The 15,659-nt window shown below is 32.9% G+C and overlaps 2 protein-coding genes across 5 annotated transcripts; one reads left to right on the top strand and one right to left on the bottom strand.

The window, feature by feature from the left end:
* Positions 1 to 439: 439 nt before the first annotated feature.
* LOC108726450 (uncharacterized Golgi apparatus membrane protein-like protein CG5021) lies at positions 440 to 2,803 on the bottom strand. Of its 4 annotated transcripts, XM_018454025.1 has the most exons (6): positions 2,511 to 2,802; positions 2,300 to 2,440; positions 1,705 to 1,778; positions 1,386 to 1,620; positions 611 to 865; positions 440 to 529 (listed from the first exon to the last, which is right to left on the bottom strand). In XM_018454025.1, exons 3-6 carry the CDS (start codon positions 1,764 to 1,766, stop codon positions 464 to 466), a joined length of 618 nt encoding a protein of 205 aa, XP_018309527.1. In that variant the 5' UTR covers positions 1,767 to 1,778; positions 2,300 to 2,440; positions 2,511 to 2,802; the 3' UTR covers positions 440 to 463. The 4 variants fall into 4 exon arrangements, with proteins under 4 accessions (XP_018309527.1, XP_018309528.1, XP_018309524.1 ...); XM_018454026.1 differs by lacking the exon at positions 2,300 to 2,440 and having other exon boundaries at positions 2,507 to 2,803; XM_018454022.1 differs by lacking the exon at positions 2,300 to 2,440 and having other exon boundaries at positions 2,511 to 2,803.
* A 2,666-nt stretch (positions 2,804 to 5,469) lies between these two features.
* On the top strand, positions 5,470 to 15,658 carry LOC108726437 (zinc transporter ZIP11-like; the record flags this gene model as incomplete). The annotated part of the gene is made up of 2 exons (XM_018454009.1): positions 5,470 to 5,833; positions 15,518 to 15,658. Coding segments are annotated over exons 1-2 (249 nt in total), but the record flags the coding sequence as incomplete, so codon positions are not given.
* Between the last annotated feature and the right edge of the window lies 1 nt (position 15,659).

The following is a 15,659-nucleotide window of genomic DNA, read 5'->3' as shown; positions in this document are numbered from 1 at the left end:
AATATCGTTGAAAGAATGGGAAATTATTTTGTGATACTTTCTTGCCAGAAAGAATACAACAGGCTGAGGTAAAAACAATGATAAATACAATGTTACTAATTAACAACTATACAAAATAAATATTGTGTAATAGGAAGAGTCTGTTGACGAGAAAAAAAATACCGTGTACATTATGTATTGCCTTGCGGCATTAATAAACTAGTACTAACATATAAAAGATGTTTCCTTCTTTTTAATATAAATATTCGCCTCTTTCCACGTTTAACAGACTAGATCATAGATAAACAAGCATTTCATCAAGTAATAATAATATAGAACCTGAAGACTGATAACGATTTATTATACATATAATACTTAAAAGATACTGTCTAACATTATTTTTATATACAAACATTTAGAAAAATTAAATTATTATGAATATAAATTTTAAATGACACGCACACATATATTAATGTTTCATAATTTATATAACATTAGTTGGTTGATTGGAATTATTCGTTGGTGGACTCCTATTCATTATTGACGTAACCTGTAGTAAAATAAATTTAAATAAGTACGTGATACCTAAGTATAAAGGAAAAATATATTATTTAGTTTTGTAAAAATATACATTTTGAAGAACTTGTTTCCTGATGAAATCACTTGTGGCAGTTGAAATATTTTGATCATTTCCCATTTTACATTTGACATAGCCATACAGATTTGCACCATTTAAAACTATGGCAATGCAAACGAGCAAAAGCCATTTGAATTTAAAGCCAAATAACGCTGCAATGAATAACAGTGACCAAAAAAATGGGCACAAAATCAGAGCTAACCAAAAGATTCTCGCCTCGGTTGCGTTAATGCGGTTCTGTTGTGCACCCTGAAACACAGGGCACATAATAGACATTGGACTTAAACATGTACAAGAAAATGATATTTAAATAATCTAAATCATTTAAAAGTTACATATTTTATAAATAACCACAATAAAGAGCAACTGGAATGGAACATGAATTTAGGTGACTGTCTACTTATAATCTGATTAATATATAAGTAGTTCTAGAAAGTGCCAAGGGCATAAAAATATAACAGCTGAAAAACCTTGAACAACCAATCCAATTAAATCAATGTTTGCTGGAACGTGACAAATGAAAAAATATACATGCTAATTGAAAGCTACATTTCAATGTAATCTATGCAAGTGGAACTTATGTGATACAAAAAATGTAACAACACATTTTGATACAAGCTACGTATCTAAGTATAGAATCAAATGAATTCCTTGCTCCAATGCTAAAGGAAATGTAAAAGAGGCACTTTCTCATTAGAGACTTTTATCACTATATTGCATACAGCGATATAGATTAAAATATACATACAAATTTATATAATAAGCGAACCTTTTTAGATTCAAAAATCCAATGGCTTTTGCCATCGTCATCCACATAATTCCACCATCTAAGGCCAACCATTAATCTTCCTGTAATATTTTTAACGGTCCAAAAATCCATCGATAAAAGTAGTACCACTGTTACAAAGCTTGCTATAAAACTATTTGAAAACAAGCCGCAAAACAAATAAACTATTATAGCCGCTATCCGGAAGGCCAAGTGAAACAGCGTAACGTACGGGTGTCTAAAATTACAGAAAACAATATTTTATCTTACAAAAGTATGGCCTACTCGCATTTAAAAGATACACGATCTTCATTATCTGTACTTAAGTTTGTTGGAATTCTGGGCCTCCTCCTCCTCTCCAAAAGCAATCGTGTCGTCATCCATCAGTAAGGGTACCTATAAATGAGATCATGGAACATTCGATAAAAGGAGTATCGAGCATGCATCTATCTCCATGCAATTTATCTTGCTACTGTGGGTAGTATAGGTGAATTTTCACCCATGCACTTTTTGAATTTCATAGTTTCTGTTATTGAAATTTAAGGCAGCTTAAAATAATATCTAATAAGACTGCTTAAAATTCAATCTTTTCTACATTAAAAAATAACGTCAAGTTTAATTGTTCTAACATGGACGTAAAAGAGTGTAAAAAATTCTTAATTATGTGGATGAATTTTCCCACCCAAGTAGTGTTAACTTAAGAAAAATATGTGAGTGGCATTCCAGGATTAAATCTATATGCACTATGACGTGTGAATTAATTCGAAGCGTAACCTCCGTTTCCTCGAGTGAAATAAAAAGAGAAGGAAAGAACAAGACACGAAACTGAACCCCGAGAAACTCCCGCATTCGCTTCCGCAAAGGGCGTGATTATCCGTGTTACGAACCCTTCCACAGTGTACGCTAGGAATACGTACGGAAGTGCGCAAGCGAATGTCAGAGTGACGACCTTCCACCCACTATCGGCGACTAGAACTATTATTCCCAGTCCCCTCCGTAACGAAACGACACTTATTTTCGTTTTACGAGACAATCGGATACCTCGTGGTTAGGTACGACTAAAAAAAAAAATATGTGGCGTCAGTATGCGATCGATCGCGCGGAAGAATCACGGCGTTATATACCTACCGTTGCGGACGCCATGTTTGTACGTTGACAGCCCGACGGTGCGTCGTGCGTCGTCTGCTGGACACTGCTGGGCTCGGAAAGATGGTGGTCTCACGGTCGATAGCAGCAGTCTCGCGAAGTCTCGTTCCGTTGCGAAAAAAAAAACTGCGCCTCAAAACGCGTCGCGACAACGCCCGCGTTCTGCGGTTTCACCGTCGAACATTGTTGATCAAGGTAAACGCCTTGACATCGTTAATAACCGGCGCGGATGAACCTTGAGACGCGGCGCCGACACGAACGAAAGTCGCGCCAATCGTACGATTAATCGAACGCGGCGGCGACTGGCCGAGCGCGAGAGGCGCGGACGCGCTCATTGGCTGCGCTATTCTCTCGCGCATGCGCGTTGCGTCTCGCTATTCGTACTCTGGGTGCCGATTATTGGAAGATACGAATCGAATTCAACTTTGACCGAACTTCAATTAATTTAATCAGTAATATTTTAAGTAATACGAATAAAATTATTGAATCAATCAATAGAATTATGTTTCATGAAACGAACTAAAAACAACGAACTATATATTAGAGATTTTAAACAATTTTGCCGGTCGAGTTAATCATTGATTAAATTAATCGGAGTTTGATTAAAGTCGCCCTTAATTTATTCGTCGATTCAAACGCGATTTGAATTTTAGTTATTAAGTTCGTGAATTATTTTATAAATTATTAATTAAGTTATTTTTCAATCGATAACGTAAAGCCTAATCTACAATGTGCTCTTTGCCCTTTTTGTATCTTACTCTTTATCTCTTGTCTTTTTCTTCTTTGCTATGACTATTTAATCGTGATCCTTATCACGTTTTTTTTTATTTCTTCCTAAGTTCGGCAATTTTTATTTCGGATGATAGAAAACCAAGAAACAGAATAAGAAGCAAAAGCCAAGAGATGAAAAATGATAAACAGCAAAAGGAAAAGGAAACGGTAAAGGAAGATCTAAAATGAGCACAATTAAACACTGCACAGTAGATTAAGCCTAATTGTTACGGTAAAGTGCTTTCCATTTAAGCAAGACAAGTCGCACACAAAAATTATCTTTCGTGGAATTCCAAAAATATTTACGTATGTCACCAAGTGGGAAATACTCATGTATGTATACACAGAGACATAAATGTCTAGTTATGTCTTTTCACACCTTCTCAGTCCTTCTAACTCAGGCCTTCTTCAATACGCATGCAATTTCAGACGGCTAGGCATTTATGTCCCTGTGTGTACAACATATTTTATATTTTATTTACATTTATATAATATATTATATAATAACAAATTATAATATATTGAATGTTATTATATTTATATTGAATAATTTTTTATAAATTGATGCTTAGAGATACACTGTGAGGCGTCGTTAAGCTTACTACTGTATTGTAGACGGGCCATAACAGTTCTTTTTTTTTAATATTGACGAACAAGAATATATACATAGGTCGTCTGAAAAGTTTTGAGCCTCAACATGAAGATGGCATTACTCGCCAAACAATTTTGGTCTATAATCGTACATACTTTGAAAGATACCTGCGAAAATTGTAGCTACTTCCGGCGCTTAGTTGTTGTTTGACAGTCATTTGTGCCAGTCAATGTCAATGTTTTTGTAAAAATGGAAAAAATCGAATATCAGCAGTCACCATGATAAAAATTCACGAATTGCGGTTCGAATTAATTGACCATCCACCGTATTCACCAGATCTGGCCCCCAGCGACTTTTTTCTGTTTCCTAGGCTCAAAGTTTGGCTCGGAGGACAGAAATTTTCATCGAACGAGGTCATCGCATCCGTAGACGCCTATTTTGCAAAGCAAGACGCTCAGTATTATTTGAATGGATTAAAGGGGTGGGAGCATCTCTGGAAAAAATGTATCGATTTAAAAGGAGACTATGTGGAAAAATAAAATTGAATTTGACCGAAAAATTACTTGTTTCTATGTTAGGCTCAAAACTTTTCAGACGACCCTCGTATAATGCGTCATCTACAATACACGGAGTAAGAAGAGTAAGAAAATGATCAATCACAGTCGATTATTCTTCTCACATTCGATTGTGATTGGTCAATTTCTTAATCTTATTTCATACTCCATGTATTGTAGACGACGCATAATGATTCACTGTGTTACGCTATGTATCATCTATATCTCTTGCTGGAAAGCATCCATTAGTTTGTGTTTAGCGGTCAATAATCAATTGCGCAAACATAGATACAACGTGGGTGTTTTGAGCACATATAAAATCGATACAACTTGGTGGTGTGGTAAATCCGCATTTACAATAAGTGTTTTAAGCCTTAAGCCGTAAGAAATTGACTAATTAAAATCGAATGCGGGGAGAATAATTGATTGTGATTCGTCCATTTCTTATTATAGCTTAAAGCTTAAAAATCCATTGTCGACTCGGGCTAAAGCCTATATCAGCCTACAGACTGAGGATGTTCCATTTCACGCTGCACACAAACTAATACTTTGAAGCTTTCTTTATTTGATCTCAATTCGTAAAATTCTTTCTTCTGATTAGTCAACGAAGCATTTACACTCTATGGGTGCGGTCCATTTCAAACGCTTCGAAGCGTTTGACTGACCAATCAGAAGAAAGAATTGTACTAACTGACGAATAAAAAAGCGTTTCGAAGCATTTCTAGCATCAAGTGAACCGTAGCCTGAGTTTTAATTGAAATTCAGCAATTGACCAATCTCTCAAAATAAAGTTTGTCAAACTTCATATTGATTTCCTTTCTTCTCTGATTAGTCATACGTAATCTTAATCTGTAGTATGATACGGGCTTTAGATGTGACGTAAAGAAAACGCGTGCGTGTACGCAACGTACGTAATGCGCGGCCCACGCAGGCACGCACCTACGATATTCGGAAGTCGCGATTGACGGATACGACAGGGACGACGCGGAGCAGAGACGAGCGTACACGATGCACGTTGGTGATAGTATAGGAACGGGTGGTGGTGACGTGGCGGTGGTAGTGGCTCGTACGTCGGTGGTGCGCACGGTGGTTGAGATAAGCAGCGCGGGGGACTGAAGTGCCGCAAGACCGGAGATCTCGCGCCGCGCCGTTCGGCCTCTCGCGTTCGTTTACGCCCGCCCGCTCCGTTTCATTCCGTCGGCACACGGCAGTCCGCCACGGGACACGGTCGACCGGTTGATAGGATCTGTCTCTCCCGCCCGATGTGACGGAGGATCGCGATGCTCAAGGATCACACAGCGATCACCCAGGCGCTCCTCGGAACCCTGCTCACGTGGGCCCTCACCGCGGCCGGTGCCGCGCTCGTAATCATCATTCGGGGAAAACAAGTGAGTATCGACCGAAGGACTCTCGTCTTTTCCGAGACAATTCGCTCCCCCGCCGGTTCCCTACGTTCGAAATGCCGTTTGCGTAGAATCCGATCCTGGTCCGTGGGAGGAAACTTAACCTTACCGGCGCATCCGCTCGTGCGCGAAACTCTCACTTCGAAGAGAGCATTCGCACTGTTTTCAACTGCGCACCGTACACTTTTCTGTGACTGAGGATGACGTCCCATGATCGGAAATTTACAGCGGAATGGAACAGCAAGACCAATCACGATCGCAGAAAAGAAAGCAGAGTAACGATTGCAGAGTTCCGATTGGTCGGGCTGTTCCGTTCCGTTGTAAATTTTCGCTCCATGACGCCAGCCTGACGCGCGTCTTTCAATTAAATAACACTCTTTACACCTTTTTCTCCTCTCTGTACGATACTTGTTTTAAAGAGGAGATATAAAGAGAAATGTGAAAAATAATAAACATACTTATTCAATTTATCTCTTCTACGTTTTAATCCCTTTATTCTAAATGTAAAAGAGTTTAAAAAGGCACGGTTATTAAAAAATCAAGATTAATTGAATTTTAATTTTGTCATAAATGCAGAAAAACACTGTTTATTCCAACTTCGTAATTTGTATTGCTATAGCAAATATATGCTACCAATGATATTTTTCATTTCTTCCATTTGTAAATTTCACGTAAATATAAATAAATACACCTTTTAATCAATAACATTTGATAGTGATATTTCAAAGGTCATTTGATGTTTTTTCGCCACATGCAAATGTTTGAATTTCGCTCGTCAACAACCGTCACCCTCGAGGGAAAAGATCGAACGCAAAAATTCTATTTAGATAAGCGGGATTATTCTTCATCACATTTAAATTTAGATTCGTTACTTCGATGAATTCGCAACCGCCGTCATCGTCGACGGCACACAGCGATTGGCGGACTCGCGTAATCCGCCGCTTCCTTCATGCAATTTAATTCGCGCGCGCGTACGAGTTGAATATATCGTTAGAGAGAGAGTCGAACTTTTGTACGTACATGTCGCGCGCTTTCACGTTCTCATTCAGACAAGATTACACTCCTATTTACGATTCGTATGAACGAAAAAGTCGAACGATGGGAGAAAAAAAAATGAGAAAACGCTGCGTTGGAATGTTAAATAGTTCCCCCCCCCCCTCCCCTAAAAACATACGTGTTTTTTAGGTGATGTATTTTGTGATCCTCGAATTTTGAATCAACTGTCAAACGATATATTGCGCACAATGGAAGAAATATTAGGAACGGAGACAAATATTAAATATTAGGAATAAAAAAATTAGGAAAATAGAGAAGTTAAACGTACAAAAGTAAATATTGGAATCGAAATAGAAGAATTTTAGGAATAGAGATTAAATGTAATGTATAATGGATACAAATAAGATATAAAACATATAAATATATAAATATTTATATATTTTATATTTTTATTTATAGGTATATTCTAAAATTTTTAGCGTCTCACTCTTAAAAATTGAAAATTGAACAACTCTTTTTTTTAAGACTGGCTCTGTTTCGCTGTTCACAAGAGGAAGCTATGAACTGTCTCTCATCGATTTCTATGAAACTTAGCGAACAGTGTGAAATGTTCTCTTCAGATATAATATTACTCCGTTTTAACCGCAGATAGCAAATTATAATATTTCCGAGATATATATTAAATATTTTTTTTAATTCATGTTTTTATTTCTCGAGAATTATTTCTATATTTAAATAAGTAAAAGTGTTTCATGTTTATTAAAGCAAGTAAAGTATGGAGTCTTGAAGCAAAATTAATTTTGGAACGTAAAATTTTTAATAATGTTATTGACATTAATTTTCCTATGAATGTACATGAAAATAAATGTGAATGTAAGCCTGCATCTTTTGCGCCATATTTGTGATGTTTCAAGACCTTATGCTTTACTTATTTTTACGAATTTTATCTCATAATACCTAAAAATAGTATAAAATAAATAAGAAATAAATCTATATTGAATCGCTTCTTCTTATGTTCTTAATTTAATCGTATTTTTCTTACATTTTCAGAAATTTAAAAAGTACAGAGAATGCATTTACGTAACGTAATGTGGTAATAAGTAATAAAACAATATGAAGCATTTTTACTTACTTGAATATAGAAAAATAATTCTTGAGAAATAAAAACAAATTAAAAAAATTTTTAATATTTCAAAAATAATTTGTTATGCGCGGTCAAAATGGAGTAATATTATTATATATCAGGAGGGAACACTCAACAAGTTTCATAAAAATCGATGAGGAACAGTTCATAGCCTTCCTTTGTTAAAGTACACAAAAAGAATGTTATGGTTGTCGCAATCGGAAATAATGATAATTTTCGCCTATCAATACATTTGGTTGTGATAACCGTAAGATGGACAGCCATAACCGTTAAGATATACCAATCTTACGGTTATCACAATCGTACTATAGTTCTTGTAACCAAAAAATATATTGATGGGCAACTTTTGGTCGTTGCAACCATAGTTGTTTTTTTCGTGTAATATTTCTCTCCAAAGAATTTAGAGAAAATTCAATGTGCATTTGTATTACTTTTAATTTCTATTCCTAAAATTCTTTATTTCTAATATTTAATACTTATTTGTGTTTCTAATATTTTTTTATTATGCGTAGAGCCTTAATATTAGATTATAATGCCTATTGTCTTCCGAGAAGTTACAATTAAAGCTCTACATTAGTAAAAATAACACAAAAGTCTGCCAGGTCCAAAAAGTCTGTCGTGGCAGTCGAAATAGCTAATAGAAAAACACAATAGGAAAGTAGCCAATAGGAAGAGGTAGTTGTCGACTCGTTTAATAAAATTCGCTTAGATAAAATACATGCGCTACTTTTATTAATATAGAGCTTTAGTTACAATGGCTAATTTCGTTTTTCATTACAAGTGATATCTTACGACTAACTTTACCTATAATTAACTTATTATTACCTTATCTTATAACTATCTTACTACTATCTTACATCTATTTTGCGACGCAACTTATTCTCAAAATTTTCTAATATAATATTCTTAATATAATATTAAATTTTTTATTGCGTTATTTATATTGCAATCTTATAAGAAATAATTTCTTAATTTTTTTATCTAATAGGATGATTTCTTTTTCTATCTTTATCTACTTCGTCTTTCTCAATTATTGACTCTAACTTGATTCTTATTTGTTTTTAGAAATTTTAGAATTTTCCGTCGAATCAACATTTATTCTTGATATTAAGATGTGTCATTTTTTTATTTAATTATGATTCTAACAAAGAATTGCGTTACTTATTAATGTGGAGATCCGTCTTGAGCTTAGACTTGAATGAATGGACTCATTATTAGTACACTATTATACTAATATTGCCGTTTGAATAAAATTTAATCAAGAAAAAACAATATTCTACTTTCTTCAATACTTAAAAATGCATTGCGTCTGGCATACAACAGTTTACTTTCGATAACTGGTTGATGGCCTTCGATAACTTCACTTATTATTTCGCAACAAGTGGCCCCAGAATACACAGAATTTCGCGAAGTCCGTTTGTCCCGCGCAAAAGTACCTTACGTTAATTGCATATCTATAATGATCTCGATAACAAATTTCTGTGTACTGTATATTTGCCGCCATGTATTTAAGCGTGTTTAAGGGTATTTATGAGATTGCATTGAGGACTATGCAATACTAAAAGTTACTGAAATTTGAAAACTTCAGGTTCCTTAGGTTTTTTCAACAAAAAATTTTGGTCAAAATTATATTGTAAAACTGCGTTATACGTCAAAAAATAAAACACTGAATAATTTAGCATATAATAGCTTAATGTATGCCGTAATGACCGTATTTTACTGCGCTTTTAAGCAACTTAACAACGACGTATAAACAAGTAAGTCGATCCAAATAAAAGTTAGCATGAATATTTATTAGAATTTTTTGTTAGTATGTATATAAACAATTTGATTTAATTTGTAATGTTACTTCTTCATCAAAGGACTCCGCACTAATTATCAGGGTTGGCATTATTTTACCCATCCCAAAAAAACTAGGGAATTTTTTTGGGTTTTATCCACTTAAAAAAACCCACAATTTGTGGATTTTTTTGGGTTTTATTGGAATCGTAGAATCTAACCGGAATCTTGCGGATTTAAGTTAAAATTTGAATTTCCAATGTCGTAACATACCGTAAATATGGGTGACTTGGGACAAGTGTAGATGACTTGGGACAGCATGTATTTTTGTTAAATTCAATCATGGAATCCATCCATGAGTCTCTAAAGGAAGTTAAGTTAAGTTTAAGTTTTAAACTTCCTTTAGAGACTCATGGATGGATTTCATGATTGAATTTAACAAAAATACATGCTGTCCCAAGTCACCTACACTTATCCCAAGTCACCCACATTTACAGTGTTGGGTAAAAATCTCACTATGAATGCTTTAATTTAAAGCATTTGATTGATTAATTCGAAAAAAGAGTTTTATGAATTGACCAATCAAAGAATTTGTAGCATTACGTTGACCATATAGCCGGTCGCAGAAAGGTTGTAATACTTTTTTCAATGGAATTCGAAACTCAACCTTGCTCGTAGAGCGGTTGAACATAAATAGTTAGATTCATAAACAAGAATCACTTAGTAAACAAGTGGTCGAAAAAAAAGTCTTTGTTGTACGTCATCTTTACGTCATGATGCGAAATAATCACATCGTTAGATTTCATTAATTTTTTTAATTAGTGTATTTTGTACTTTTATCTTTTCTTTATTCTCTAATCTAGATACGATAGTAAGATATCAAAATACAATTTTCTCTTGCGATATCGTGCAGGTATAGCTGATATCGGTTATAATTTTCACGGAAATGCAACTGATATTCAATATCCTCCGCATCAGTAAATTTCACCTGACATTATCACAATGGTATAATAAATCTTGCTTCTAATTTAATGGAACGTATTAATACTCGATGAACACGATACGATAAGATTTGCAAATTTACATTGTCAAGCAGATTTAAATCGTGGATCCGTTAAAGTAATTAAATAATTGCGGCGTAAACGAATGAATCCTACACCCAAAAAAGTGATCTTGCAGTTACAGCGAAAATTATCTAAGTACGAAAAATAGCTGGAATAGATAAATTTCTAGCAAGTACTGCGATATTGGATATGTATTGCATCTAATTATATAGATGACAGAGATAGAATTTAGATTTGTGCTATAAATTCTATGCGTATGATACATAATTTTCTATCAGATACAAAAAACAGCTGTAATTCTAGCTGGAGCAGCAAAATATTTTTTTGCCTGTACATTACGTATACTGACTGTCAAGGTTTGATTTTCTGAACTATAATAAATTGAGTTAAGGTCAATACGAACTTGCGAAAGCAGATGTTCGTGCGATACCGTAATTATTAAACATCTGCGTTTGCAAATTCATGCTGGCCTTATTTTAATTTGTTATACTTATTATTGGTATTATTATAAGGTATCGTTTGTTAATTTTCTATATAAATGAGCGAATTATTTTGTTTTATTTATCTATATCATTTTAATTTTTTATAGCACCAACATAAAACAACTACATATTATAAATACAATATATGATGTAATAAATGAATGTGCATACCTCATATTACATGAATTTCGCAATATATAGGGTAACTCCGGTATATACGCCGCACCTATCAAAAACTTGATTTATTATTTACTATGTTTAAAGAAAATGAACTATATCAGACAATACAAAAAACTTTGTATTGTCTACTACTATGGAAAAAATATTAGAAATTCGAAATATATATATTTATTTTTCGTATTAAAAAATGAACTTTTTGGAACCCTTGTATTTTTGCCGTATATCTCATAGGGGGGTGTGATATACGGCTACTCATAGGAGGAGGAGGGGTATGTACAGCTTATGGAAAATTTACAAACAATGCACATAAATAAGACGTAAAATGACACAATAACTTATAAAATTCGTGTATATAAAGTTTTATTAAGGAATAAGAATGATAAATATATATATGAAGTAATAGATAATAATTACAATCTTCCTATATATATTACAAGCGTTATGACATGAGGTACATGTTTCATGTAATGCGTTTATTGCATTTAGTGCACTGAATTCAATTTGCGTACTTTGTATGCTTTGAGCATAAATCCCGCCCGCTAAAAATGCCGTATATCACAAGCAGATGGGATACAAGATAACAAACTAAACAAAGACTACGAAAGCAAAGCACTTGTATTTTGCTATACAACATGCTTTACTATTTCTCTACATGTATGTATCACGAAATAATCACTAAGTCTTTTACACGCCCTACAATAATCGTTTTATGTAGATTATAATTTATGATGGCGCTACTTATTACAGTGACAAATCGATTCAACTCACAATAATTTCATTAATATTAACAGTAAGAAGCTGAAATTATAACTCAATACTAATATAACATAAAAGCATATAACAGAGGAGTTGCAAGAAAATTACCTCCACTCCTTCTATTTTTTCTGACTTCTGCGGCGTAAATCTCAGCGCGGCGTATTTGCCGAAGTTATCTTAATGAGGGTAGATTGATTCATGAAGTATAGTTTGCATACATGTAGTTTACAGTCAGAGTTATATAAGTTAATATTTTTTTAAACTAAACAAATAAAGTTTACGACTTATAAAATTAATTTAGTTACATTAAAAGTTGCATAAATGAAAAAAAAACTAACTCATTTAAAGTTACGTTATTGTAATTGTTTCGTAATTGAAAGTAATTTAATTTTTAAAAAAATTAAATTACTTTATAAATAACGAAACAATTACAATATAAGTCATCAGATAAATTTATTATTTTATTTGTAAATTTTGAAATGAAGTCGGTTTTTATTAATAAGTACAGACTTTTACGTCTACCTAAGATTACATTTGAAAGCAGCGCTATTGCGTAATTCTCTTTTTATCGCTCGTTAGACATAAAACAAAGATACACTCTAAATCTGAATCAGTGGATAATCACTGATATCAGTGCCAAGTATGCCAAGTATGCCACTGGTAATCAATGAATTAAATGTGAGATTTCTAACTTAGCTAATCTTTATTATGTGATCTAATTAATTGTTTTAGTGGTTAAATTCAATGAATATGGTATTAGAAGATTGAAATTAACGTACAAGTATCAGTATTTTAGTCATATAATGCTCAAATATTCTTTCTTTTTTAGTTGAACTTTAACTGATTATCAGTGCCAAGTATGCCACTGGGTAATTAGTGACTATCCATTGATTCAGATTTAGAGAATAGAATAAAGCAAAAGCGCTGATAAAGCTTTCCTAAATGTAGACTTTAAAGTTTGTCAATTTCTTATATGTTCATCTTTGGGCACTATCTGTCACGTCCATCACATAATCATTAAGCTTTTTCTCAACTTCTCTCTCTAACGTTTAAGATTTTATAAAAAAAGAAATATTATCGTTTAGAGAGACAAAAAAATTTTGACTTAAAGAGAAAGAAGTTAATAAATTAAAGTTCAAAGGTGACTAGATTAAGTTAAAAATAAATTTATTTAAAATTAACTAAATTAAGTTAAAAATTATTAATTTTTTATTTATTATTTTTTGAGTTATTAATTTCTTATTTAACTTTTAACTTATTAACTAGTCTCTACTCAAGCCTATTTACAGTATATTATAAAAAATTGTGCAAGCGTAATCTACATACATTGCAATTCGTACACTGTTAAATCTATAGTGTCAAATTTAACTTAACCCACCCGGGTGAGTCGTATTGCTTCTACTCAATCATATCGTTATTTTATACTAAAACAATGATTATATTTGACACTATACAGTATCAATTTGATACTATATAGTGTCAAATTGACACAATATTGAATCAAATTTAACTATCGTTTTGGTAAAAAATAATGATATATTTAGTAGTTGTATATATATATATATACTATTCAATAAAGAATAAAGAGCACTCTCAAAATGCGCAAAACTACACAATCTTCGGATCATCGTAACATAAACTGGTGAAAAGTTATTGCGGAAAAAAAGATAAAGTATTTTAAAAGATAAAAAGGCATTTTAAAGATAAAATAGCATTTTAAAACATTTATACTTTAACACACTGTTAGTCGTTTTTCAAAGAATTTTTATCTTTACTGTTCTGTATCTTAACAAAGATCTCACCTTATTATGTTACTCAAAATTACGTATATCTAACAGTTTGCAGCGCAGTAAAAAAAATTTTTTACGATTTCTTTTGTTCGAATTACGCAATTTTGAAGTTAAATCTGCATTTCTTATAACAAATCGTTGAAATTTGGCGAAAAGTCATCGTAAAAATTTTTGTATTGTCTCATATATACATATATATACACACATACAAATGTACAGAAATCAATCCATATTATTTTCTGTGCTGTACATTTAAACTGTGAGATAAATATCGAGAAGGGATTATTTTAAACTTTCCGTTAACATTTGATAAACATCTTGGCATTATATTTGCTTTAGGGATTATCTAATTGGTATCGTAAATTTCGGATCGATTCAAGAGATTAAACTTGACACTGCCGATCATACGCGTTAATATACATTATACAAGATAAGACATGAGTTATTTGTAAAATGTTGACACAACATTTTTTGTATATTCTCTTATAAGTCTAATGTGTGTATATCTCAAGTAAATACCTACCGCACCCCTGATGTCTCGACGGAAGTTAAATCAGAGTTGCAGATCACCTTGGCCAAAAAAAGCAAATATGCACGTGATTCCAAGAGAAATCTAGATTATTGCTGCAACTGTCAGTCAATGCGTTATTTTTATTTCAAGGCACGTAATATCGACCCTGATAAATATTTTAAAATAATAGTATTTCTTTAAATAAATACTAAATAATGAAAAGAAAGGAACAAAAAGATTATGTGAAGTCGCACTGGTTAATCAATACTTATATTGGGTGAATTTTCATCCAAGTGTTTTTTAAGTTTAGTAGAATTTGTTAGTAAAATTTGTCTAGTTTAAATAACATTTATTAAAATTGTTTAACATTAAAGTTTATTTTTTACATTAAAATAGTGTTAGTTCAATTATTCTAACATTTTGTAACTCATGTATAAAATAAACATACAAATAGCGTAAAAATTTTTTTAAATATATATGTAGATAAATTTTCACACAAAGTAATATGTTAAATAAAAACGTAAGTAATATTCCAAAGTTAAGACGCGTAATAAAAATAATTAGAAAAATAATTCCAGAATAAATATTCTCTAATAGAATCTTTGGAGTAGAATCTAACTCTAAAGAGTAAAAATTCGCTCGCTCTTAAAAATTGACAATTGAGCCCACTCTTTTTTAATACTGACTCAATTGTCACTTTTTGTCACTCTTTAGAATTATATTCCACCTTAAAGATTTTAAAAAGTATATATACATACATCTATACTAAAAACTATAAAGAAAATAATAATAATTGCAAAAGAAAAAATATCGAATGTTCCATTCCAAAATTTAAACTTGATAGCTCGAAAGGATCGCACGGATTAAAAGCAAATGGCAAGATTCGTCCCCTTTTCTCAGTCCCTTCACCCAAATTTTCGAGTAAGGGAGCTGCTTATACGTCTATAATGATTCGTTTCCGTTTCAGCGCAAGCTCCTCGATGTCAGCCTGGGGTTCGCTGCTGGCGTGATGACGGCCGCGAGTTACTGGTCATTGCTGGCACCGGCGATCGAAATGGCAGCCGAGAGCAAGATGTACGGAGCGGAGGGCGAGTACGCGTTCGTACCGG

The sequence above is a fragment of the Mycetomoellerius zeteki genome, unplaced genomic scaffold (assembly GCF_001594055.1).
Source record: "Mycetomoellerius zeteki isolate Tzet28-1 unplaced genomic scaffold, Tzet1.0 scaffold421, whole genome shotgun sequence".
NCBI classification, from domain to species: Eukaryota; Metazoa; Arthropoda; class Insecta; order Hymenoptera; family Formicidae; genus Mycetomoellerius; species Mycetomoellerius zeteki.
Note: the sequence above shows the minus strand (reverse complement) of the source record. Positions and strands in the feature narration are given on the sequence as shown.

Bases quoted from the DNA above. Each gene is read 5' to 3' on its own strand.
- LOC108726450 (XM_018454022.1), bottom strand. The intron at 1,621-1,704 runs GTACAGATAATG...CTGTAATTTTAG, and splicing joins CAGAATTCCAACAAACTTAA to ACACCCGTACGTTACGCTGT. The intron at 866-1,385 runs GTTCGCTTATTA...CCTGTGTTTCAG, and splicing joins GGATTTTTGAATCTAAAAAG to GGTGCACAACAGAACCGCAT.